The 26,932-nt window shown below is 32.2% G+C and overlaps 11 protein-coding genes across 11 annotated transcripts, besides 6 other annotated features; 5 read left to right on the top strand and 6 right to left on the bottom strand.

Moving 5' to 3' along the window:
- Positions 1–103: 103 nt before the first annotated feature.
- Positions 104–913, top strand: CMU_035870 (acyl-CoA binding protein, putative; the record flags this gene model as incomplete). Its single annotated transcript, XM_002141727.1, has 1 exon — positions 104–913. One exon carries the CDS (start codon positions 104–106, stop codon positions 911–913), a length of 810 nt encoding a protein of 269 aa, XP_002141763.1.
- Positions 914–981: 68 nt separating this feature from the next.
- CMU_035880 (uncharacterized protein) lies at positions 982–1,827 on the bottom strand (the record flags this gene model as incomplete). Its single annotated transcript, XM_002141728.1, has 1 exon — positions 982–1,827. The coding sequence occupies one exon, from the start codon at positions 1,825–1,827 to the stop codon at positions 982–984; it is 846 nt and encodes a 281-aa protein (XP_002141764.1).
- A 370-nt stretch (positions 1,828–2,197) lies between these two features.
- Positions 2,198–2,225: a sequence feature (AT_rich).
- Positions 2,226–2,265: 40 nt separating this feature from the next.
- On the top strand, positions 2,266–3,162 carry CMU_035890 (uncharacterized protein; the record flags this gene model as incomplete). The annotated part of the gene is made up of 1 exon (XM_002141729.1): positions 2,266–3,162. One exon carries the CDS (start codon positions 2,266–2,268, stop codon positions 3,160–3,162), a length of 897 nt encoding a protein of 298 aa, XP_002141765.1.
- Positions 3,163–3,192: 30 nt separating this feature from the next.
- CMU_035900 (ubiquitin carboxyl-terminal hydrolase, family 1 protein, putative) lies at positions 3,193–4,302 on the bottom strand (the record flags this gene model as incomplete). The annotated part of the gene is made up of 1 exon (XM_002141730.1): positions 3,193–4,302. The coding sequence occupies one exon, from the start codon at positions 4,300–4,302 to the stop codon at positions 3,193–3,195; it is 1,110 nt and encodes a 369-aa protein (XP_002141766.1).
- Positions 4,303–4,435: 133 nt separating this feature from the next.
- Positions 4,436–6,991, bottom strand: CMU_035910 (SNF2 family N-terminal domain-containing protein; the record flags this gene model as incomplete). Its single annotated transcript, XM_002141731.1, has 1 exon — positions 4,436–6,991. One exon carries the CDS (start codon positions 6,989–6,991, stop codon positions 4,436–4,438), a length of 2,556 nt encoding a protein of 851 aa, XP_002141767.1.
- A 178-nt stretch (positions 6,992–7,169) lies between these two features.
- Positions 7,170–7,191: a sequence feature (AT_rich).
- Positions 7,192–8,129: 938 nt separating this feature from the next.
- Positions 8,130–8,160: a sequence feature (AT_rich).
- A 255-nt stretch (positions 8,161–8,415) lies between these two features.
- CMU_035920 (uncharacterized protein) lies at positions 8,416–9,381 on the top strand (the record flags this gene model as incomplete). The annotated part of the gene is made up of 1 exon (XM_002141732.1): positions 8,416–9,381. One exon carries the CDS (start codon positions 8,416–8,418, stop codon positions 9,379–9,381), a length of 966 nt encoding a protein of 321 aa, XP_002141768.1.
- Positions 9,382–9,654: 273 nt separating this feature from the next.
- CMU_035930 (uncharacterized protein) lies at positions 9,655–11,340 on the bottom strand (the record flags this gene model as incomplete). The annotated part of the gene is made up of 1 exon (XM_002141733.1): positions 9,655–11,340. The coding sequence occupies one exon, from the start codon at positions 11,338–11,340 to the stop codon at positions 9,655–9,657; it is 1,686 nt and encodes a 561-aa protein (XP_002141769.1).
- Positions 11,341–11,781: 441 nt separating this feature from the next.
- CMU_035940 (protein kinase domain-containing protein) lies at positions 11,782–14,244 on the top strand (the record flags this gene model as incomplete). The annotated part of the gene is made up of 1 exon (XM_002141734.1): positions 11,782–14,244. One exon carries the CDS (start codon positions 11,782–11,784, stop codon positions 14,242–14,244), a length of 2,463 nt encoding a protein of 820 aa, XP_002141770.1.
- Positions 14,245–14,257: 13 nt separating this feature from the next.
- Positions 14,258–14,286: a sequence feature (AT_rich).
- An 82-nt stretch (positions 14,287–14,368) lies between these two features.
- On the bottom strand, positions 14,369–17,527 carry CMU_035950 (uncharacterized protein; the record flags this gene model as incomplete). The annotated part of the gene is made up of 1 exon (XM_002141735.1): positions 14,369–17,527. One exon carries the CDS (start codon positions 17,525–17,527, stop codon positions 14,369–14,371), a length of 3,159 nt encoding a protein of 1,052 aa, XP_002141771.1.
- A 311-nt stretch (positions 17,528–17,838) lies between these two features.
- Positions 17,839–17,873: a sequence feature (AT_rich).
- On the bottom strand, positions 17,866–19,287 carry CMU_035960 (CRAL/TRIO domain-containing protein; the record flags this gene model as incomplete). Its single annotated transcript, XM_002141736.1, has 1 exon — positions 17,866–19,287. One exon carries the CDS (start codon positions 19,285–19,287, stop codon positions 17,866–17,868), a length of 1,422 nt encoding a protein of 473 aa, XP_002141772.1.
- An 809-nt stretch (positions 19,288–20,096) lies between these two features.
- Positions 20,097–26,795, top strand: CMU_035970 (uncharacterized protein; the record flags this gene model as incomplete). The annotated part of the gene is made up of 1 exon (XM_002141737.1): positions 20,097–26,795. One exon carries the CDS (start codon positions 20,097–20,099, stop codon positions 26,793–26,795), a length of 6,699 nt encoding a protein of 2,232 aa, XP_002141773.1.
- Positions 20,214–20,305: a microsatellite.
- Positions 26,796–26,932: the final 137 nt, after the last annotated feature.

Here is a 26,932-nt window from a genome sequence, read left to right on the forward strand (position 1 = left end):
TTAATAAGCGGTATAGCAATACATTATTGAACAAATAATTCATTTAGGTAACTACTAAATATTTTTACCTTTCATTGTCTCGATAATATAATAATATCAAGTCATGACTGATATGCTAAATAAAAATGGACGCTTTGCTTTAGCAGCTGAATATTGTGCTAATCATGTTGCCGACTTTACAAATGATGAACTACTTGAACTTTACGGCTTTTATAAACAAGCAACAGTTGGAGATTGTATCACTACTAGTACATCACTTCTCTCCGTTTTCAGTATGAAGGATAAAGCAAAATCTAAAGCGTGGAGTGCATTACGTGGTATGAAACCTGAGCATGCGGCTGATAAATATATTGAACTCATATGCAAGAAAAACCCTAAATGGGAAGAACCGTCATACAATGGTAAGATTCATGAAATATTATTTGTTAAGGGTGTTTCCACACCTATTAAGGATTCAGTTTTATATGAATCAGAGGAAAGATTTAATAAGCAGAGTATTTATATACTAAATAACTTAATTGACTCTGATATTGATATAAACTCACCTCTTGTTTCTGCTGCATTTTTTACTCAGGTAACTAATAATAATATCAAGCTAATTAGTAAAGTTTTAAGATATTTTCCAACATTGTCCAGCCTGATCTGCCTAGATGGAACTCCTGTTATACATTATGCGTGTGACAGAGGGTGTGTTGAGATTTGTGAAATTCTTCTGTATTACGGTGCAGATCCTAATGCTCAAGACTCTTTTGGAGACACTCCAGTACATATATCCTGTATTGCAGAACAGCTTGAATGTATAAGAATACTTAAGAAATATGGTGCTGATTTGACAATTAAGAACTATGATGGAGAAACTCCGGCCGATGTTGCACCTATTGAGGAAATTTTGAGTTTAGTCAGTTTGATATAAACTTTGTTAGCTTAAAATTTTAGAAAGTATAATATTTTTGCTGAAATTAACGAGTAGAGATTATACTTTCATTGACTATATACTATACAGCAATTGTTCAAGCTATTTGATCTGCAAAATCTGCAACTATTGCATATATTGCAGCATGTTGAAAATGAATTTGATGAGTTGTAACAATTGAGATTCCCATTAGAGCTGTTACAAAAATTAAACCTTATTGCTGGTGGAAGACGATAAGGAATTGCTTGACTAGAACCCTGACAATGATATTTGCATTGGACTTTGTTCCTTGCCATCATTAACATATTTTGTTGACTTCTTCCGAAACATGTTTTACATGCCAATTGATCGGACCATGGTTTAACCTCTGATGCTATGGAGTAATTTTGATTAGGGCATATATTGTACATACATATACACATTGTTCTCGGACAAAGTGAGGTTAAATTACAATTGACTAGAGTTTCGCAAGCTTGATATGGGCTAAACATTGGATATATGTTCCTGTAATTTTTAGGTGAGGCGTATAGTTTTTCTAGCGATTTAGATATTGGCTTTTTAGATGTAGAATTTGGCTGTAGATATTTACTTTCTATAAATGTAGCTTGATTTGCAGTGTTTTTTTGTGAAACTGTCCTTGATTTCTCTGTATCGAATTTCTTACTATCTGTTATTACACTTCCTAATTTTTCGTATTCCTCTGATTCTTGGTATATAGGTGAGAAATTTAAGGAGTTGTAAATAGATGGAGATGAAATAGTTGAGTTGAGTTCTTCTGACTCAGATGTTTCTGATGGAGTTGCTGATTTCAACTGATTTGTTGGTTCTTTTAACTTTTTAATAAATTTGTACAATAAACTTTTTCTACCAATTTGTGTTACTGCTGAATTTTCCTTGTTAGAAGAATCTAACATGAAATTGCTTTCATTTAGTCAGAACTTTTCAGGAGTTGAACTAGCTAGTTTTCAATGTCTTAAAAATAGGTCTAGACTTTTTTTTAGAGTAAAAAGTCTATAGTCTAACCCCATATTCCATAGTGAAAAGTGTACAAGGGTATGGAAATTTTTTTTAAATACAGGTACTCTTTTTTGATAGCTAAGTTGAGGTTGGGTACAGATACAAAATTCTAGAAATATTATTGCATGTACTAGCATGCATAGGAATTTGTCAAACCGGGATAGAACAATTTAAACAAACTTCTATCAAGAATAGATGAAATTTATGGCTGCATTATAAAGTATAAAATTAGTGAAAAAAGGGATTATTTAGGATTAATAACTAGAGAATTATTTTTTATTGATATATATTTAAACTTTGCTAGTGGGGAAATATTTTCTTTGAGGACTGTGGTTATGAAATGCTCTCAATGGAAAGTAGAAGCACTTTTAATAATTAAAACTTTTGTTCTGTTCTCTCTACTTTATAAGTCTTGGGTAAAAACTATATCAGTAAACAGTCAAAAAGCTGGATTGAAGTTTTTGAAAGACATATGTAGGGTATTAGAAGATTCAGATAATCCAAATTTGGAGAAGTGCTATGAATCCAATATATATTTTAATGAGTTCTTATGGGGGACAGCAAAAATTTTAAATGAGTTACAAAAATTAATATTTAAAGCTCCACTACCACTTAACAAACTAACGACGGAATGCACTCCAATAAGTAAGGAGCAATGTATAACAATAATAGAATTAAATTACAATGAAGTTGACAACCAAATAGAGGTCAGTTATACAAAAGTAACTGAAATAATAACTCCGGTAAATCCTCTTTGCATTGTAAATAATAATATAGTCCGTAAAGGTTACAATGCTCTATGGTTTACCCAAAGTAAACAGCAACTTTTCACTATTGGGACAAGTATTAATTTGGGTAGGGGATATCAAAGTTTAGTTCAACTAGAAGATACAAAAATCGGAATTCACAATATAATATATCAAGATTTAAAGGTTTATTTAAACTCTAAGAGTTATTTAAAAGAATTGGATCGAGTAATATTTCAAGTAGCTAAGATAAAAAGTGCAAATTTGCCAATGTTTGTACCAATACTGCAGGATATAAAGTCAGAAATGAAAGAGTTTGATATTGAATGTAGTACAATAAATACTGCATTAGATCATATAAAAATAAATTCGGAAGAGATAGTACGAGTAAATAGTGATACAGATGTCCATATATTTATGGTTAAACTCAACAATTGTCCATATTTAGGAGTATATTCAATTGTAGAAGTATGGAATTTCTCCTAAGCTATCTTCAGCTTGATATAAACTGTATCTCTACATAAGCTGTTTAAATTTCTTTGTAAGGAGACCTTTTTTTGAGGCATGTTTCATCATTGCTAGTACAAAGGGGAAAAAGTCATGTCTTCTTCTATTATTTTCCTCCCTCCATCTAAGTCTTACTAACTCTTCACTTCTTATTGTAAGTTCTATTTCTGTCAATTTGTCTCTAAGTCTCTCGAATAGTCTTTTAAGTGAAGGAATATCATTTGGCAGCTCGGCAAGAGTTGCAGATGTAAGTATTTCATCCTCCTCAAATTCTTGAATTGTATCAAAGTCAACATCTTCACCATAACTCATTAATTTTAAAATAACCCTTTGTTTCTCTTTGAGCAGATTTGAAAGTTGAATTTTCGCTCTAAGTAGAGCATTAGGGACTATAGCCATTAAGCTAAATCTGATTTCATTATGAAAATCAGTATTATACAAAGAGACTCTCCTTCTAATCTCCTTTATCGCTAAAGGGACCCAATTCTCAGGAGAATTATAAAGTGTAGAGATGTTAGCATCGTCATTGATGGTGGAATTATTATCAACATGTCCTAGTAACACAACACCAGATGCTAGACCATCAATTTCATAAACTGCATTTCTAAAAGGAACATAGCATATATAGTGAAAAGCATCATTTTCTTTATGTCCTTTTATTTCTGTATCAAATTCTAGTGATGAGATAGGTTTAAATGAGTTGTGGGCTGATCTTAAAATATCACTATTACCAATTGCTAAACCACACATATTTGGGTCAAATGATTGTGTGAAGTCTTTTAGATCCTTTAAATGAGGTCCAATATTGATATCAAGTCGATTAAGAAGTATAGATAGTACTGCCTGAGTAGCACATGCATTGTTTACTACTTGGTGAGCATAGAACATTCCTGCAGGAGTATCTATTGGTATAGAAGATAACTGTGCGTGGGAAATATCTGTATACTTAAATAAGAACATTAATCCATATATATTTCCATATTGTTTAATAATTGACTCTATGCCAGAGTCACAAATCTCATAAACTTCTGTAAACTGGACTTCTTCAACCCCGAACCTCTCAACAAGTTCTGTTAACACAGCTGGATCACTTTCAATTGTACACCAATCACTTGACATCTCCTTAAATTTATTGATATAGTTGCACTAAGTTAAAGTAGATACTGCTGGACTTTTTAAAATTCATAGCACTTGCAAGCTACTCCCAGTAATGAAATAAGGCGGCGTATATAGCGCTATTGCTAAATAGCCGTTAATCATCAGAGTCTATGTTTTCCACCAGCAAATCATGTTCAGTCATATCCTCATCAGAGCAGAAGTTTTCACTTTCACTATCAAGTTCTTCTGAATATTCATCTGTCAATTCAGTCTTCTTCTTTACTTGCGTTTTTTGACCAAAAACATTAACTACTAAATTATTCACGTTCTGCCCATCCTTATTTTCCTTGTCTGCTTCTTCCCCAGACTGGATCACATCTTGTAACTCGACTCTACACCCCATTACAAAAGATACAGGCTGAAACCCTGGAGGGAGATCAAGTGGATTTACAGTAGCTTTTTCTTTTACTTCCATTTCACTATGACACTCTGCTAAGGTTTCCGCTAGCACTTCATCTGGCACTTGCAATACATCGTGATAGTGTGCCCATGTATTTAAATTATCTTCCTCTAACTCTTCAAGCTGAGGGATCATATAGTTAGTTTGTCCATTGGTATAGCATCTACTACATTGAATCATTTCGTGCGTATCCGAAATTGTTTCTTCTCTTAAGACAAATAAATCTCGAACCAAATCAGCAGAAATTGCATCCTTTAATTGGTTGTCTCCGCTTGTTGTCACTAGCATTGCGCTAAGTCCATCTTTACATAACTGTCTTTGGTATATCTTCTCCTCAATTGTTCCAGTAGAAAAAAAACGATAAATATAACAGTTTTTCTTTTGTCCATCTCTCCAAACTCTAGCCAAAGCCTGCTTATCATTTGCAGGATTCCAGTCAGGATCAAACATGACAAGTCTGTTTGCTCCAATCAAATTTATGCCACAGCCTCCTGCTTTTGAAGATAATAAAAATGCAAAGCTATTAGAGTTAGGATCATTGAATATCTTAACCATAGAGTGTCTTTTAGTAATACTAGTTGATCCGTCAAGTCTCACACAGGGAACTTGAAGATCTCTACAAAGTCTCTCAAACACATCCAAAGTTTGGGTGTAGTTACTCACTAAGACAACTCTATCATCCGTACTTCTGCGTATTTGAAAAAGAAGCCTAGATAACAAGTAAAGTTTTCCACTAATATCAGGCCTGGATTCGTAAGCTGACCTATTATTCCCAACTTTTCTTCTAGATAATACGCCACTTCCAAATCCTCCACTTGTATAGCTTTTACTTTGAGCCTGTTCCAAATATTTCTCGCAACCCTCAAAACCTCTACCATAGCTTCCTGAGCTTTTTGGTTTAATTAGAGAAGGATGATTGCATAACTTCATAAGAGATTGAATAGAGGACAGAACTTGACCAGTAAGCCCAATTGGTCGACTATTCCCACAAGATGTTTCAGTATCAAGCATCTTCCTACAAGCTGCTGATCTCAAAAACTTTTTATACAAGTAACTTTGAAATGGAGTTAGGCGACAAAAAATATTGAGTATTATTTTTGGAGGCAAAACCTTAGCTAGAAGTGTATTTGCTCTTCTTAGAATAAATAAATTTGTTATATTTGAAAGTTCTTGAAGTCTTTGAGCAGCAAGGTCTTGTTGGTATTCAGTAGCATCTGGTTCTCGTCCTTCTAGAATAGGATTTGCATATATTTTGCGAAATGTTGATACATCTCCGAGAGCTTGAGGATTTGCCAATGAAACAAGAGAGTAGAATTCAATCAAGTCATTTTGAATAGGAGTGCCACTTAAAAGCAATCTTTTTTTTGCAGGTAAATTATTTATAGCTATAGAAGTCTTGGTTTTGTCATTCTTCAGTCTGTGAGCTTCATCGCATATAATTAAATCTATAGGTACTCCATCTAGGTTAGAGGCATGCATTCTAAACGTTTCATAAGATGCTATAAGTACTCTCGAAACTCTATCATATTTAAATCCTGCAAACATTGAAATAACTTTTTCTCTATCCTTTTCAGCAACAGCTGTGCAAGGACATTTACCTAATAACCATTTCTCTATCTCATAAGCCCAATTTTTAACTAAAGATGCAGGACATACAACAACAGCTTTTCTAACCGCAGGTTTACCATCAAATCCTTGGTTTAAAAGTGTCCACAAAATTGTTATCGACTGTAATGTTTTACCCAGTCCCATATCATCTGCTAATATACATCCATGGCCTTCAAAGGCTCTTAGTCCCATCAAGCATTCAAACATAAATTTAACCCCTGATCTTTGATGCTCTCTTAGCCACTTTGTTAAGATATTATCTACTTCAATTTTGTGTGTTCCATCATTTTCTTTAGGTTCCCATAAAATCAACCTATCTATTAGTGCATGTTCAGATAAAGCTGGGAGATCTTCACCAATTTTTGGAGATAGTTTAAAGTTTGGGATTTTCAAAACATTACCATAAAGAGAATCACGTGGAATTCTACACCCCAGTGTCATTCTTTGACTCTCAACACTTGATCCAGGAATATGACCAGACATTGGAGACTTAAAGGGACGAAGTGTAATAGGTTTTCCTGAATCAACATTCAGCATTGACATAATTGGAACCCTAATAAGTGAAATTTCCATAACTAGCTCATCTTGTCCTTCATAATCATGAGTTTCTATTAATTTGCGTTTATTCCATGTCTTTATCATAGTAAGCTCACTTTAAAGGCAATCTTAACTTCTTCATAGACATACGATTCTGTGTAAATCAAGCAAAATATTATAGCGGGTCATTATGCATGTTACTAATCAAGCTTCAATATATAATTTAGGACACATTTGATTGGCTGTTAATATAAAGAACATGTCAAATTGTTAAGTACCATACTATTTATAAAAAATTAATATATGCAATTTGATCATCTAAATAATATGAGGTATACAAGTACTATGAATAAAATATGAACTACAGATGAAGTCTCTAATAAAAAACTTTAGTAGCTTAAACCAGCTATCCTTAATCTATAAGATGATATTTCCTATTTGAATCCTCTTATATTTTAGTTTAGCTTAATATTATCAAATACTTAATTTACAAATTAGGATTATGGATATACATTAAATATTAATTGACGACTTAAGATAGTTGATAGGACGTAGATATATTTAATATTCACTTTAAGTCTGATCCCTTTATATCTAAAGATAATATTACAAGTATTTACAATTAAAGTATAGTTTCTGCAAACCACCTTTATCTGGTCACATTGTCCACCTAATAGCTATGGATCTGAGTTTGTGATTTAAATCTATATTTCTCCTAAAAATGAGATATATCAGAATTCCTTAATTTAGACAATTTGGTCCAAAAAATACTCTTCTAGTTCACCAAGTCCCCTATAATAATATCATATTGAACTCCTGTTTAAACTATATTTGGAATATTAGTAATAGTGATATATTGTTGGGAAGCTGTAGTGTTTTACTGGTAAATAGTTATTACCTACACCTTTTGAGACTTCACTACCTATTTAGGATAAAGGAAAATCACTATTTAAGGCGCATTATAAGATTACAAAAAAACCGCGTCATATGGAAACTTCCAAAAGCTTTTTCAACTATCAGTATCACTACCCATAAACGACCTACGTATTTTCTGTTGCTTGCTACAGTATAAAAAATCTATCTTAACAAACAATATAGTACTTTACTGGGGATATTTAAATTAGGTTCTACTGTGTAAATACTAATCATTTGCAAACTTTTTATTTTCATTAGTAAAAAGTGGAGAAATCTTTAGACAAGAATAATGCGCTATACATATAGTATTACTGGCTTTGCATGTATCTTTTTTTTTTTTTTTTTTAATAAAAAATTAACCAGAACTAAATATATTTGTAATCATAACATCAGTATGCTTTATGAATGTACTGTTGTGACTTTATTTATTTGATAGCTCAATCTACAGTTGTATAAAATAACATTACTAAATATTTTTAGGTGTCTGCTTAACACAATGACACTTTGTTGCCGCTTATTTCCTCGTTATTGTTTGACAAATTATAGATGAGTTGGTATCCTATAGTAGAGTATATAGAAACACAGATAAGTATCCTATATACCAAATTTATGGAATGCTGAATAACTTACATAGACAGGAACCTTTTGCTCCTATTGGAGAATTTGAGAAAAAACGAAGTAATGGCAAAAAGTGCAGAATATGGAAATATAATCGTAAATTGCAACTTCCAGATATAAAATATGAAGGAAACACTTTGGATAGACCCATTACAATGATTCTATCCCTATGTGATAATGAATCAGAGCAAGAAAAAAGAATTAGAAGTGATGGTAGTCCTCCGTATACAGAACTAATGCAAACACTCCAACATACCAGAATTGCTCAAAATAGTAAAATAAATTGCCATGTGAATAATGAGCTGAAAAGTATTAATAGTAATTTATTAGAGTCTGATCAAAGAGATTCAAAAAACTTTCTGGTATGGGTCGATGAGGAAAGGATAGAATTTAATACTAAGGAAACAGTATGCTCAAACGAGCAATTCCTTTCAAACTGGGCTCAAAGTCATGAAGATCATGATACTCCAAGAACTCCTCAGTATGACCATGAATATACCGACTCAGAAATCTCAACACTATCGTCAGAACCATCATTATTTACATTACCATCGCAATCTTCTATATTAACTCCAAAAAATAGTAGTTGTATTGTTGGTCTATCAGATCAGTATAATCAGTACATACTCCAAAAAATAAGTAACAGTAGTGGTGCTGGAAGTAATCCCACTAATGAATATCAAATTTCTAACAGCTTTAATAACATATCAAACTCAGGATCAACACCCTCAAATAGAGCGCTTCAACTTCATACATCTAGTATAAATACTTGTATTAATATTAATTCAATACTACATCAATGGACATCTTATTTTACTAACAAGTACTCCATTGAAGTTAATGAACTTGATCAGGCAAATCAGTACTTTATGAGCCTCGACAATAGAACATTAACAGCATCTACCAATGCTTTAATATATATGAGTTATTGTGCCCGTAATGCTCAGTTAAGAAGATGTTGAAATCTATTTTTAAGTCTTGAGAGTTGGATTTAGGTAGATATAGAAGTTAACAAATTAATTGGGAAGTTGTTGGTAGTGTTAGTTAATCATTATTACTAATATTACGAATTAACTGTTGGAAGTAGCTAATTAGTGCACATGCAACTTGATATTAGTTCTTATTATTACTTAGTTGGAATTATGAAATATATATTTCATATTTCTTATATAATCTAAATCTCCTAATAATTAACTTTGAAAAATTATTATATATCTTTAGCTATTAATAGTTTCTTAAGTCAAGCCATAATCCAATTTAGTACCTACAGGTATATCCATTTTAGGAGAGTAATATGATTGGGCATATATCTGACCAGGAATCTCCTTTGTAGATGAATAATTCTTCTTACATTCAATTGGATAAGACAAAGGAGGTAAAACGCTATATAGTGCAGTTTTGTTACGCCTCTTATTATTTACAGTTAATTTGGCCCTATATTCATCTAATTTAGACTCATCCGATTGCATTTGCATTATTAATTTACTTCGTATCCTATCAGGCCTTATAGGCATATATTCCCAGTTATTAAACTCTAACTGTATACTTCTTTCCAGTCTCTTCCCTTCTATTTCTCCATAGAATGACCTTGCATATTTAATTATTTTATTAGTTAAGAAACGTGGTTCCACAGGGAATGTGATTATACTTGCTTTTTCTCCAAATGAAGTTTCTTCTATACCAAAGTTTTCATCAGGATCATCTTGTTCAGAATTTCCATTTTTCAGTGGTTTATTCTTACTCTCAAGTCTACGGATAACACGAAATCTCGTTATAGCTGTAGCAAGCGGATGCAAAAATATATCTAACAAAGGAATATGTTGAGCCATTGAGTTCAGCAATAGGTCCCATTGAAATATATTGTAACTGAACATATAACTTTTAGCAGCTATAAACTTAAATAATTTTGCATTATCGAATACAAATGCTAAGTGAAGAAAATACTGAGCATACTGTGCCCTACAGTTCCAGGCTGAGCTTCCACCAAGAATATCTAGAACTTCCGTCATTGGAGTTAATATGTTGAAAATGAATTCAATGATTTTCAGTCCTGGTAACCTGTTTCGTCTAATTATATTGATAAGTCTACGAGAATCACCTGGGTCCTTCGGATTAAGTTCCTCTTGGGTTTTGTCCATTATTGGATATTTATCAAATAGAACTTTCATTAGTGCTAAATAGAATAAGGGGAATTTCATAGATTTATATATTATACCACTAGTCTCACTACAAAACTTTTCGTATGTTGGCTGGTAATTTGTTACTAGAATAACAACAATCTTTGATAATTCTGTAAGAAATTTGCAGATAGAATTCAGTTGATCAGTCCAAGATTCATCTATCAACTGCTGACGCAAGGTATCAATTAAGTTCTTTTCAGTCATTAGCTCCTCAGCTGAGGCTTCACAAGGAAATTGAAATATTGCAGCCTGAGTAATAGGCTCTTTATATCCTATTACCTCCAAGAATTCTTTTGGTGGTACTACAGGGTCCTTGTACATATCCTCTTGTAATTGGGTGTTACTGAAATTGGGACTATTGCTTCCTTGAAACGTACTTCTAATTGAATGTTTATAATCTAAAGGTAACAAAGTGAAACCTCGTTCATCTTCGTTTGTAATCCTGAATGTATAATTAAGTTCACACTTCTTTCTCTCTTTCAAGTAAAATAACATGTCATCCTTTATGTTTTCCAAATGATCAAAAATCGATCCAGAGCATAGTATACACTGGAGTAGGCTCTCAAAAAGAAATAATGAAAAAGTTAGTATATTTTGGTTAGATTCATCCAGAAAAAATGAGGAATTCAAGCTTTTAAGGGATCTGAGAAATTTATTGAAGTCTCCAGATAGAAGCAGTTGATGGAGCTCTGGTAAGCCTTGAAATTGTATATTTTTGTTCTCGCATTCTATATTATTCATAATTCTAAAGTAGATGTTCCATACTTTTGATTCTTTGTTACTGATTTGAAGCTCAGATTACTCAAGGTAGTTAATACTTGTCAAAAGCAGACTCCCGAGCTTTGTACCATCTATATATATAGCGCCAAGAAAGATGCGGGGATGAGTATTGTGTGTAATAATTTAGCGTGTGCATAGATAAATTAGAGGATGAAATTCCTTATATTTAATTGCAGAAGAATTCAATGAATAGAATACTACTATCATTATAGACTATCAAAGGTGTTAGTATAAGGATTTAGTGATTCCGTAGATTCTTTTATTTCATTGTGCGGCAGTCTCGACTTTTTTTCAGGGGTGGTTAACTTCGAGCTTGCATCTTTTATATAAAGGAACTATTTAAAACTATCTACTCTATACAGAATATAGATATACTACAATATATCCTATTTGAAGATTAGCATGACATCTCGTATATCTAACCGTTCGACTGTCTCTTCAAGTATCAATGTCAGTACAACTAAAGTGCAAAGCTCAAGAACTCCCAGTACAACAAATACAAGCAGCAGTAGAGCAACTCGAAATATGGTCTCTATATCTGATCCTAATTCTGCTAGTTCTTTACGAAGTACAAGTAAAATAGCTAGTAGCTCAACTGGGAGTAACAACTATGTTTCGAAAAATAAAAAACAATCTAAAAATACAACTTATCAAGATTCTCCTTCAGACTGCTGCCCTTGTAAAGGAGAAACTCTAGATAGTGAAGCTGAAATAGTAACGTTTCATAGGCAGATATTTTCTAATCGCAGTAGCGTGAGCCTTAGTGACTTTCATACAGTTGCAGTTATAGGTCAGGGTGGATATGCTATTGTAAGACTAGTATTTGATAAAATAACAGGTCATATTTATGCGCTTAAGCAAGCTAAGAAAAGTAAGCTCATATCAAATAAGAACCCAGATGAGAATAGTTTTTCATGTGATGCTAATGTTAACTTGAAAATAAATAACAGTTATTTATCTTCTTTAGACATCCCCTCTACAATAAATCCCTCTACAATAAATACAGGCCTTATGCTCAACACTGAAATTAGTCTAATGTATAGTTCTGAGAGTGAATGGATTACCAGATTATATTATTACTGGGAAGATTCTCATTTTTATTACATGTTGATGGAATATATGCCAGGCGGTGATATGATGCGTCATTTAATGGAATATCACACTTTCGATGAAAATACAGCGAAATTCTATATAGCTGAGGTTATTTTAGCTCTTGATTATCTTCATAATAATCAAGAGTATATTCATAGGGATATTAAACCTGATAATATATTATTAGATGAAAAGGGGCATATAAAATTAGTAGATTTTGGACTCTCAAGAAACATAAAAAATGAAAATAAACAGCATCCTTTTGTATCAAATGTCGCGAATGAATTACAGACATCGGAGATTTGGGCAGTTCCGACTAACATAATTAAAACAGATCCTAAGGTATCCAACAAAAAGTCTTGCAATTCCACAATAGTTGTTCATGATCCAAATTTCCAAGCTGGAACCCCAGATTATATGGCTCCTGAGATACATAGGGGAGAACCATATAGTTTAAGTGCAGATTTATGGAGTGTCGGAATAATAATATATGAAATGCTTTTTGGTGGTCCTCCCTTATCAGATCCAGGTCAAAACTCGCTTATCACACGAAAAAAGGTTATGAATTGGGACAAGTATTTCTATTTACCCTCAGAACATCACAAATATTCTAAAGATGCTCTAGATCTTATATGTTCTTTAGTTTGTGAACCCCAAAATAGACTTAAAAGTACTAGAGAGGTTATGAAACATCCCTTCTTTCGTGGTATTAACTTTACGAATGTCAGATCTCAGAAAGCTCCAATTAAACCAGTTATCAAACATTCTCTTGATCATTCTAATTTCGACAATTTCCCTTTAGACACTATTATTAATTTTTACAAATCCTCCCAAGTCCCATATACTTTGTCAAACGATGCACTAGATACATTTACTAATAACATAACTAATTATTTTGGAATTAATTCTGGAAATCTCGGAATGTCCTCTTTTGAAGTGGTTCCCCCCTCTCCAGTCACAGTTTCAAAATCTAATGATGCAAGCTGCCCCTCTCTATGCATGAAGAATCACAACGTACCTTTATTTGATTCATTTAAGTGCTACACTCCCAAAGTTATGACAATGAACTCTAATGACTCAATTTCCTCAAGAAGAATTCATACCCCAAATACTATTAATAGGCCAATATCAGGAAATAATATTGTACGCAACTCTTGGATGGCCAGAGGTTGCAGCCCAGCACCGCATTTGCAATTACCTCTAATCACTAATTCAAACTATCCTATTAATAATCCAGTACCTACAAAATTAAGTATGAGATATCCTTCACCAATTTCCCAAGTCCCTATTAAGTACTCTGTTCAGCAAATCAATCCACACTTCTTGTCTAGCAGATCTTTTTCCCCAATGCCCCAATCAATTGGAATTATCCCAAATAATCTTCAATCTCAAAAAGTAGCTTCTATTATAAATCCAAGCAATTCAGTTTCTACCAAAGTACTTTGCAAAGATAATATACAGACTAATAAAAGTACAAATAAACTTACTTCATCTAGAAATACTACAGCCTCAATAAAAACTGTTCTTAGTTCAGTTAAAACATCAAACTCTCCCAAGATAAATATTAATAATAGTAATTTTACTGATGAAAAATTGAGATACACCTCAAATCTACTTAATCAAACTAATACTCAACGACCATCTATAAGCTCTTCTGTTGCTTGCAAAAATCAAGCTATACTTGAGACTCTTCGTAGTAAGACCGGTTCTACAAAGCCCTTCGTAAGTACTTTAAGACGGAACATTGCCTTAGTCAACAATGAACCAAGATGATCATAAATAAGTGATTTAAATATTATAATATAAGAAATATTTCATTTCAGTTTTTCAGTGAATATTATTGTTAGGATCTAATTATTTATATTCAATATTCAGTTATCTCATTTTTCTTCAACTTTTAACATAAAACGAAAAATGCATCTAGTCTTTGTTTTTTTTCACTTATACCGATGCAATTTTGAGTTGGATATATCATTTCTATATAATTGTGTAACTTTGTTGAAATATCGGCAATATCTTCGATATTCCTGTCAGTTTTGAGTAACTGGCCTAAACTGAAAATTTGTTGTGCATTGAGCATATTTAATATAGTGTGTTGCAATGAGTTAAAATTTCGACGAATCCTCCCAAAGTAGAAGTTATTAATAAATTTCTCTAAAGTCACTTTTCTCATAATCTCACTTACTCTAGTAGGGTATTCATTGCTTTTTTCTTTAATTACTCCCATTATAGATGTCCTTAATATATTAAGCTCAGAATCATATTTGAAATGGTTAAAGGCAGTTAGGATAGTAGTATATAGTGCTTCCATAATAACTGAAAGCTTGTAAGAATTATTTTGCAGCTCTTGTATGTATTGTCTTACACGCTTTTTCAAAGCTTTGTGTTTACTGTGATTCATACTATAAAATCTCTGATAACCATCTTTATTTATTTTTGGTAATAAGTGAATAGAAAATTCATTCAACACAACTATGATCAACATTTGCCTTATGGCCTTTTTTAATGAGTATGACAACATATTAAATCCTGTTACCTTCAAGTCAGTATATTGCATTTGATATAATAATTCAACAAATAATTGCAACATTTTAGTTTGCTTTTTAGAATTAATCGAGCACCTGCACAATGCAAAATTTGAAAAATCCGTACCAACAACAACGTAATGTGTCTTTCTACCTTCAAAATAAGGAAGTGCTTTATTTTTAAAATCACTAACTTTTGTTATATCATATTTATTTTCAGTATAGGTATTCAAGTTTCCAATTTTATTTCTTACTTGATCAGCTTGTATAAGCATGTTGAGATCTTTAAGATTTCCAACGGTAATTGGGAATTCTTGATTGATGAAGATATCTGGTTTATTAAAGTATTTGTCCATAACTTTAGTAACGTGCTTGCTATAGGATATTCTTTCATTCTTGGGAAGATAAGCATCAATAAAACCAAAATAACCATGTGATAGTAGACAAATATGCTTAGTATTTAATTTGGCTGTGGCTAGTTGAATTTGCTGGAACTCTGGTCTTTTGGATACTATTATATTATCTAAAGTTGATGTATAAATATAAAATACATGCCTTAGTAATTTTCTAGATCCTTTAAGTTGAGATCTCTTTCTATGTAGGTGATACCAATGTTTAAAAGACGATGACCAAGTATTTCCTACTTCCGTTACAAAGTGACCAAACTTTGTTGCTTTAATATCATTCGCTAATTCATGAAACTCATGTAATATTTGCGACTGAGAAATTTGTTTAATCTTAGTTCCAATATCGTGAATAACTTTCTGAGATGCAATCTTATTTATTACTGATCTGGTCAAAGTTTCTTGATCTTTTACTAATGTACATATATGTGTTATTTCATGCATGTGAGTATCTAATATATTTAGGCTAATTACTGTGCAAGAGTCATCTGGGTTATAAATGATTACTTTTTCTCCATATTTATCTACTCCATTTTGAGTAACTAAAGAGGGGAATATACTTTCGGTTAGAGATTTTCCGACCCTTGGATATAATAAATAAAGATATGCACGAATCTTCTTAATGGATCTGTCTAATTTAGTGATCTGCTGTTTAAGTTCTCCACAGATCATTGATGCTAGGTTCATTCGACTGAGTATCAACACAGAGCTTAAATCTTTAATCAAATTCCCAATTTTTTTATAGTATTTTTCTTTAATCAGAAAAATAGACTTTTCATTAAAAGGTCCCTTTGTGATTGGACACTTCAATAATACCATTTCTTGTATAAAAGGGTTATTTTCATGTTCAATGAAGAAGTTAGCAATAGTTTTAAGCAAGGCACTAGTTATATCCTGATTCAAATCACTTTCTGTCAAATTTTCACTTGATAAGGCTTTGTGTTTGGTTTTTGATAGTGGTAAACCCTCACCTATATCAGCAGCAGCTCGAGAATTAGAGTATATAAGAGAATATTTTTTGGCAATTTCTTTGCTATAAGTGGTTAATAATTCATAAAAGCTCTTTAATTTTTTATCTACTACTGTAATCTCATTTTGAGAACTTTCAAATTGATCAATGTAGTTTATATATGTCTGACAGAAGTTTCCAATTGACTCTAATAGTACTCTGAGCTCTGTTAAAAGTATCAGTTTCTCAATATTTATAGTGTATGTGTATTTATTAATTTCTATCTGTAAAATATTCAGATCTTCCAAAATTCTTTTAAATATACTGTAATACGGTGAAGCTTTTGTCGAAAACCATTCCTGAACATTTCTCCTTTTATTTAAAATTTTGAGGTCCCAGTCCTTATTGAGAATATCTAAAAATGTACTAATATCTTGTATCAAAACTTTGAATGATATTATCGGTTTTATTTTATAATACAACTCAAAGATACTTTTTGTATTGAAAAAAAATAAGATAAATGCATCTGGATCTTGAGTAGGAAATAAACTTAATTGGCTAGTATAGTAATTATCAAGCACATTATGCTCCATACCTTTTAAAATAGATAATAACTCATTAATACTCTCTAATTTAGCTGGTATATCTAATGGAAAGCCTAAACGATAACTAGCCGTGATATCATACATTATTTTGTTACTCAGGTATTTTTGAAGTAAATCAATTGTTGTATCACACACTGACTCATCTCTTTCAGTTTGAATTAGGCAAAATATTACTGCTGATAGATTTTGCTCCAAGATTTCGACTATGGAGTAATCACTTTTGTTTTCATTATTTTCATCTATTAAGAATCTGTAAGCTGGGTTGATTAAAAATAGTATCAATAGTGCGCCTTGGCTTCTTGTCAATGGCTTTATTGTTCCAGAAATTGAGGACCATATTAGTGTAAGTGAGTCATATGGTGACAAGGTTGGGAATTGTGAAGATAGCTGAAGCATATTATTTGAGAAAACATAACTGTCAACAGGCGATCTGTTCACGTGATTTTTCAGATCTTTATCTATAAATAAATTTTGGTTAACTTTAAAATTGTACACTGCATCACATGTATCTTTCCAAAGTAGCAAGAAATAAAATATTAGCTTTATTTTTAAAATTGCCCATTTACTAGACATTTTGTTTTAAAGATCAGATTACTTCCAATGCATTGCAGCTTAAGTAATCTGTTTAAGGTGGATGCAGGGACGGATGCCTGTGTCTATCCTCTTTTTAAACACCTTTTTACACTTAAGCATTATTTAATTACTATAAGCTGTTGAATTTAATAAATAGGATAATCTAAAGTTCTTTGTCTCAAGCCAATAAGCTAAATATAGTGAGAAATAAAGAGTAATTGATGCACATTTTGCATGCATTAATAAGAAAGATACAAATACTGATAGTACTAAACCCTTAACAGTATTTCTATATATAGATAAATATACACAAATAAAAAAAAATACTTAAATTTTACTTAATTATCTAGTTCGTTCATATTTGATGATAAATTAAATATATCCTGTAATGAAGTAACCGATTTAACTTCTCTACCTAAAATATTAGATAGTTTAGAAGCTACTAATGGAGAGAAGCTCATATTAGGAAGGAATTTTAACCAAGTAAGCTTTTCGACATCATAATTTGGTGGAATCTCAACTGAAAATCCAGCAATAACCCCCAATGGTACCTTTGAAAGTAGTTCAGCTTGATCTAATTCCATAATATTTTGATTAGAACTACAGGGATAAAATTTAAATGGATAAAAGTTTTCAGTTACATCTGGACATTTCCCTCCATATCTTTGCTCAAGTTGATATGGTGAAATCATCTCAAGGAGTTCATCGGAGTAAGCTCCATCAACAAAGCGAACTTTGCGAGCTGAAGTACCAGGCAAAGTAGATAGTAGAGCTGAGCTTAATAAATTTAAAAATATAGGGCAATTTACAATAAACATACGATATAGTCTCATCCTATAACGTGTATTAATCAGTGAAATAACTGATTTTAATGCCTGTATTGGTAAATCTGTAAATCCTTTACCACTTAAATCAATAATAACATTCCAATTTTCAACCCTACCTGCAACTTGCAAATATCTTAAGAAAAACTCTAAACAAAAGCACAATAGCTTCTGAAGTCTATTGATATCACCTTCTAGGAGATCCATTTTATCAATTCGTACAATTAACATTGGTCGACACTTATAGTCCCTTCCATGCCAATATATAGCTCCTAATTGTAGATCATCCTTAACATCAGCTTCATATATTGGAAGCTCTTCTATTCTAAAATTAAGGTTGGCAGTCATCATATCTAGTGCTTTCTGTAGATGAAATTGAGCAGAATACAGAAACCTAAGAGCCTGTATCCAAATAATGTGGGGAAATTTAACTTTGTGATATTTGGCATAATGCCGTAGCTTTGTTAAACAGTTTTGTTCCTTTTTACTAAGTATTTGGTTTAAGTATATATATCTTAGATCTTCTTCAATAATGTCTTCTTCTTGAGGCTCATATAATAAACATTCTATAGTCATTGTATATGGATTTAGAGGTGTTTCAATCTCAACCTGTCCTAGACCTTCCAAGATACGATTGTATCTTTGATTTGAGTTGACGTTTGTATTTTTTTTAAAACTATTATCAGCTATTGGTTTGAAAGGGGAATCATCTGGTCCCTTTGAAGGTGAATCATTAAGATTTTTTGGTGTAAGCATACTATCTGGTCCTTCTGTACATTCAATATCTGAATCCTCAATTGCTGATGTAAAGGACATGCTTTCAGATTCTGATTCTGAAGCCTCAACCATTCCAACATCTCTTAGTGCATCAATGATCTCTGTAATACGAGTCTCTTCAGATTCAACAAAAATAGAATTTTCATTTTTTGAAGTCATATTTGAAATTTTTCTGACTTCTTATTTAATATTTAGCAGATAGGACAGATTGAATTGATATTTGCAATCAAGATTGATATACATCTACCAACATGGGATACTTTGATCTCAACAACTATTTGGCGCCGCTATATTAAACGAGCATTGTGATACTAGGTGGGAGTGTCTTCACTAAGATAAGGCAACAAAAAAGGTTAAAATACTATACACTTGTTAACATAAAGTGATATGATGTGTAGAAAATTGTGATCTATGGTAGAATCAGAGATATTCAGAATAAAAATTGGTGATACTTCACATAATACTCTATTGAAAGTAAAGAAGAAGTTAGAGTATATAATTTCCCATTACATGTTCTGTATATATTCAACTTAGTTTAATATTATTTAGACGTAGATACTTCTTAGAGTTATTTATTAGAGGTCTAGTAAACTATGAAAGACGAGTGTTATTCAGTCAAATTAATTTCTTGAAGTATAGCATTAACTACTGGAATATAGATTTTGATTTGCTATCAAGTCTAATTATATGACATAGTTCATCAGTGTTAAGTTTACAATGTTGTGAGCTTCTGAAAATTGCTCATACTTATTTAAAATATCAAGTTTCTTACATAATTATGGTTTTGGCGCTCAATTTTAGGATCTATATTTATTGCATGTAAGTGCTACAAAAGAACTGGAAAAGTGGAAAACACTAACTTTTACTGGAGCATCTTTGATATGGTATTTTACTTTTAAAGTAACTAGCTAATAGGTTATCTTTAAAACTAACTTTGAAAAAAGGTTGTTTCTGGATTACACATTGAAATGCAAAAAAAGTATCAGAACGTGATTACTTTATTTTTAACAGCTACCATATTGGTTCGCTTGACAAAGTCTACAACAAGTATACCACTCCAACCCTTATCCTCATCTTTATCTCGGCCTCTATCTCCAGCTCCACCACCTCCACCTCCACCTCCACCTTCATCTCCACCTCCACCTCCACCACCTCCACCTTCATCTTTACTACTACCTGTTCCTGGTTTTCCACCATCATTTAATAATGGAGATACTTTATCTTTATTTCAACCAATACATGGAGTTCCTTCAGATAAAAACTCTATTGACAAAAATATTAATATAGATATTTCTTGTGTAGATTGTCCTTTAAAATACATAGATGCAATTGAAGAAGATATACCAGAATATGCTGACTATTATGGTATCGATGTTATCCCAGATACGGTGAAATTTAAATTAAAAGGAACAATACCACCCGATATTATATCATTCAGATCACCTCAAGAAATAATTAGCGAGAAAAAAGTTATAGAAATAGATAAAAATAAAGATAAATCTCTTGAATTACCAATAGGTCCACCAATTCCAGGTACAGAAAATGGTTTAGTAAAAGTGGCCCAAAAAGTCATCACAACTAGTCCAGTTAAAAGACCACAAACAAGACAAGATGAATGGGAATGTATTGTATCTCAAGTTAAAAGAGATTCGAAGGGCTGGGTTTTAGAAAAGGGGATTACCAGATATAAAAATATTCCAACTTTTGCTGAAGTTGACCAGAGTTTAATACCCCTGAGTGGAGATGCAAAGACCTTGTATCAGAACTGTATACAAGTACTTAAGTTATTAGAAGATAAGTCAATAATAAGTCCTCCTTCCGAAGAAAAAATTGAGGCGGATTTTCTAAGGACAACATTTTGTATTGCAGCAGCAGTTCATTGCTATGCTGAGAGTGCAGTAAGTGATCCTAATTTGCAAATTTATTGGAATAAAGAAGTTCGTTTACAGACTGATTTATTAATCTCAAAGGATCCAAATTCTGAGCTATTTGATATTGCTGGAAAGAGTTTAGCTGTAAAGAGCAATAAAGTATCTAAAATAGGATTAGAGAACTCAATAAACTTTTTTCCATTGAAATTACCCAATATGGATTTTGCATTCGCATCAACCCAGTTGGAAGTTCATCCAGGAAAGCTAAAAACTAGAATAAAACCTTCAGAAGCAGAGTATCAAGGAGGATATTTAAATGCTCCATTGAAACCAACTGGTGACTTAGTAGTAGAAGATTCTGAATTATGGACTATGTGGCGTGCAATAGTAACTCAAAGAGAGAGAGATATAAATATGAGTTTAAAGAGATTTAGTAAATTCAGTACTGATTTTCCAGTTAAACTAAATAAATCTATTAAGCCAAGAAAGCTATCTGAACTTAAGGCTCTCTGTGTGGATATTATTGAAGATGGAATGAATAAATCTCCCCCATTATACCAGCTACTTCCAATGGCATTACCGAAAAAAACTGAAGTTATTGATGAATTTTGTCAATATGCAGCAGACTTCTACATTGGTAATCGTCAATGGCACACGATATTTAAAATGTATAGAGAAAGTTTGACTCCAATAAGTGGGTTGCCATATTTCCGACCATATTCACCCTTCAGATATTTTGCAGGTGAAACAATGATGGATATGCGTTTAAATTGCTGTGCTGTAATATATGACTTATATTTGAGCCAAGCATTTAAAGATTTATCGTTTAGTCGACATTCTTCCCCTTTTAAAGTTCTCAGCAATACAGAGAAAAGTAATTTAGAAATTTTTTGTCATAAAGCTTCTGAAATGTACTTTAATAATATGAAACTAATAACTCAACCATTAGTTCCACTCAAAAGTGATGATTATTTTGATTTCTCAAGATATAAATCAAGAGTATCTAATTATAAGACTAGAAACTACCAATCTGTAGTATATGATGGACTGCAAAATCTAGAAAATATTCCAGGTCACTTTTCAATAGGAGCTTTGGATCCATCATATGATTATACACCAAGATTCCCAGATATTGAACCATCATTAGTGTGTCATCTTCAATGGAGAGCAATCATAGATCAAAATCAGGAAGATTTAAAACAAAATATCGAAACTCCTCTGCATCTTCCTGAAGAAGTACCTAAAGAATGGAATATGCCCCAATTTTCAGTAGACACATTTAGAATAGTATGTTTTCGTATAATCCGTAAACTATATCATTCGGGTTATATATCATTTCAAGCTATGATTTTATCTTCTGAAAGAGGGAGCTCAGATTATAAAAGTGAAGAAATATTGGGAAATTTTTGCAAAGCCGCATCTAAACGTTATTTTGAAAATTTTGATGAGTATACTTTAGAATATAACCTAAAATTGCAAACTGATGTATTTTCTCAATGGAATGCAATTATAGAAACTATTATAGCACGTCATAGAACTGATAAACATTCCAATATATATTGGATCTATCCAATACATCCTAAAGACTTTGAAAAGTCTATGGTTAGACATAAAACATCTGTAGTTTCGAATGAAAAATATGATAATATTACTGATGAAGCCTTTGGATTTGAGGATAAGTGTGTTGAAGCATTAACTTATTACTACAATCAAAAAGGTCCAGGTCTACCTAGAATGGAGGTGGATACTGATGACCTCTCATTGTTGAAGCTAGAATTTAATCGTGTTTGTAAAGAGGCAGCTGATTACTTTTTTGGTTCTATAGAATGGATCCATATGTTTGGACTATCTAAACCAACAACTCTACCTGGAGGTATAGTGTGGAATCCTGCAGTGACAGGATTATCAAGATTTCGTCCAAAACAAGGCTCACTAAAATATGTTGGGCAAGGTAGAATAACAGCTTTTCGTAATTATTGTTTTGCATTTATTTGGAATATGTGGATTACATGTTATGATTCAAACTTAAGAATTAGAGGTCAATTATACTATAATAAAATATTGGGTATTAACGAATATAAAGCTCTCCTAGAACACTGGTGCACACACGTTGCAAATGAAGCTTACAATATAAATTACAAATTATCACAAGAACAGAAAAAGAACACGCAGATAGTGGATTTAGCTCCAAGGATGAATCCACAAACATCATTGCAAGTAATTGAGAAAGAGTTAGAAGAAGGCAGAAAATCTCTGCCATCATATAATTTTATAGGAGGTGATGCATCTGTACAATGGGGTTACATTGCTTTACAAGTAGAAGTTGATAGAAAGAGAGGCTATAAGAGGATCACATGGCTTCCTCAGTATGAAGATGTCAAGGAAATATTTCCAGCTTCTGTTGAAAGAATTGACTTTGTGAAAGTTTGCGAGGATTTACTGAGTACATTAGATGAGAAAGGGATGGTAGAATGGGGGATCGTTTCACCAGAACATCGAAAGGTTGTTGCAAAGGAGTTCTGTTCTGAAGCATTTTACAATGGCTATGAAACAACGAAAACAGGAGATCTTGTATCAAGACATTTTACAGAAAATCAACTGAATCGTGGCTTGCTCATAGAGTTTTTAAAGTTTATGCTAATAAACAAAATGAACATTAGAAAGTGGGTCCTCTTTTATCTAAATGAAAATACGAACTTAAAGTATGCACTTAGCTGGGCAATAAATGAAGACAACTGGGTATTTTTAGATGAATATTTCCAATTAGCTCAGTTGCATGAAGTAGATAATTTTGATGAACTTTTTCTACAGATTCGTGAAAGAGTTAGACAAATGGGCGGATTCATCCAAAGTAATGGTGAAGAGTATTTTTCAGAAGAGCCTGCTGCACGAGATAGACTATGGAAAGCAATATTTAATCAAATGCATATAGATTTACTCTCTGGACATCCTCAAAGAGTTGTTAATTTGCCTATTAAGCCACCAAAATTTTGGTTTGGGACAAAAAGTATTGATGAGTTTTTAAGTGATTGTAAGCAAGTAATTAGAAGATTAGAAGAAGAATCATCTTTAAATTTAAATTCTAAGATATCTGCAAATGAGATAATGTCAGCTGTGAAGATAATTAGTATTCAAGATAAGTCATCAAATGAAGTTCTTGAATCATTTTGTTCCGATGTGAAATTGTATTTGATGAGCTTTAAAAAAGGGTATACAATGTTCAAAGGTAGTGGTTTTAGCTACCCAGGTGCTATTTTAGAAGTTGAAAGACATCGTCAATGGAGGATAATTGCAAGCTTGTATGAGAAATTTCTTCATTTACAACTAAAAGATACTGATGGGAAAGTTGGGGCAATATCTCGTATTAAAAATATTCCTGGATTCGTACGTTATACAATCTTTCAAGGTAGTTATGACACTGAAGAGTTTATTATGCAGTGTATATTAGCGTTAATAACTATTGCAACAGATTCGAATATACCTATATATAATAGACTAGTATTTCCAGATATTTTAAGTACAGAAAAAAAAGAGGATATAATAAAAGAATATTGTCAAACAGCTTCAACATATGTATTTGGCGAGGTTATAGATGATAAGATGGACGAAGATTCATTGGATGGAATAGCAACATTAAGTGATTTAGATGCAGTTAGCAGATTAATAAAATTAAGAAATCCACTAGGAATGGATTATAAAAAACGTTGGATGAAGATTATAGATTTAGTCAAGAAACGTGTAAAGGAGGAAGAGTTGCTAAATATGAACCGTGTAATGAAAATAGATACAAAGTGGCTAGAATCATACCCCAATGTGGCAGATGAACACTTGAAAAAAGCATTTGATTCCAAAGAAAATAACCAACGTACTAGCTTTGTATTAGTGGCGTATGAACTATATAGTGCAATCATGCTTGGGAAACAAGGACTTTACAGAGCAAATCCCGAAAAATTTAAATTTTCTTCTGCTGGGGCAGTTTTGCAATTTTGCCGTGATGTGTGTTTTAAGTATTTTACAGATGAAGCAAAGGGTGATATTGATTATAATAGTGATCTAAAATCCAGTATCTCGGAAACTTTAATTTACGATGCACTTGCCACAAGAATACGACTGGGTCCAGATCCAAAAGGAGCTTTGTATGAATTATACCCTGAAGAAGGTGAACTTATCCCAGAACTAAATGAGTATAATATAGACCAATATATAACTTCTAAATGGGAGATAGAACGCAAGAATGATTATTTACAAAGTAATGACTACAATGTAAAAATCCGGAGTGATATTTTAAATGATTTGATGATGGCTGAAGTAAATTTACTCAAACCTAGTGGGACTAGTTTAGCTCAAAACAAACAGGACCAAAAAAAGTTTTGGACCCCATTAAAGGAGTATCCTTGGAAACATAAAAAAGTGGTGACTTTTAATAAAGAAACGAAAAATATGGATGGTAAAATATTAGCTGGAGATACATTGAGACAAATGAAGTCAATCTTTGGAAGTGATATAAATGATCTAACAAAAAATATTATAATTCCCCAAATACCACGTGCGAGTGGAGATAAAATGAGTAAAAAGAGAAATACTCACGATAGAGATGAATCGATTGATAAAAGTAGAAAATTACCATTAGCAAAATTTAAAGAAGGCACAACTATACAGAGAATATCCATCAAACCAATAAACCTTGAAAAAGAAAGTATGGATAATATAGCGGATAATAACGATTTGAATGATTTAATAGATTCTGACGAATCTTCTGAGAAGGAAATTGAAAGAAAGGGTCAAAAACCGAGAGAGAGAAAAAGTCAGAAGTCAAAATTTGAAAAAAAACTAAAGTCTAGTGAGACTTTGAGGCAAATAGTTGTGATTGATGATCAAGCAGATCGTGAATGGACAGTAATAAGTAACCTGGTAGAGATTGTAGGTAAGGCTAACGGAGGAGATTTAGTAACAAATTTACCTACTGATCGTCCATTGGAATACTATCCAGATGCTAAAAATACAGAAATAGGTATGAAGGAGCAGTGCCATAAAACCATTGGAAATGCGAAATTTAGGACTGAATTTGGAGCTAGAATAAACGGAAAGACGAAGGAAGAGAGACAACGTAATTTGATCATTTATTGTTCAAAAGCTGCAGAATTACTCTATGGATCTATTGGGAATTTCGAAGTCCCAGAAAGTTTTAGAAAATTGCCTGGCTTTTCTAATTACAATAAGCGTATAGGTAAATTTGAAGCAAAAAGAGGTCAAAATAATAAATTATTTGTCAAGGGGCCTCTAGGTGATATTGGGCTATCTTCTGTGGAAAAGGAAGCCAAGAGACAAAGGGAAGTTTTCGGTTTAGTTAAAGGTCCTTATGGGAAAGTTACTCATCTAACTCCATTAAATGAAGAGCGAGCTAAATTTGAACAGAAGGGTACTTTCCCAACAATCTTCAATAGAAAAGTTAAAGAAGTACCTACTTTAGTAGCAATGGTAGATAAATATAAGATTTCCCCACTTAGAAAGTCAAACTATAAAGAAGAAGTAAAGCTAATTCCAGGTACAGATATAATGGGAGAACCTGACTACTTCCATAAGATAAGGAGTCATGGGGAGAAACCAAAAGATAAGTACTTAGAATCAAGACCTTATAAAGGTGTAGGATCAGGTGCTCCTAAACTTGGGAAATTACATCGAGTTGATAAACGAACAAAAACTCCACTGATTAAGTTTACTCCGCCAAGAGTGGATACTAGTGAAGCAAACAAGGTTCACTTGCAAATAGAAAAAGCTCTAAATTACAAACATTAGACCAAAATATTATAGAAGATCTGTTGGTAAGTTAAATAATATGTACAGGATCAAGATTTATAGCTAAAATGTCTAAAGTTAGTAAATAATGATGAATATACTACTAAGTTTAGTGATACAACATAATTATTTGAATG

Source organism: Cryptosporidium muris, genomic scaffold, assembly GCF_000006515.1.
Source record: "Cryptosporidium muris RN66 scf_1106632373425 genomic scaffold, whole genome shotgun sequence".
NCBI lineage: Eukaryota > Apicomplexa > Conoidasida > Eucoccidiorida > Cryptosporidiidae > Cryptosporidium > Cryptosporidium muris.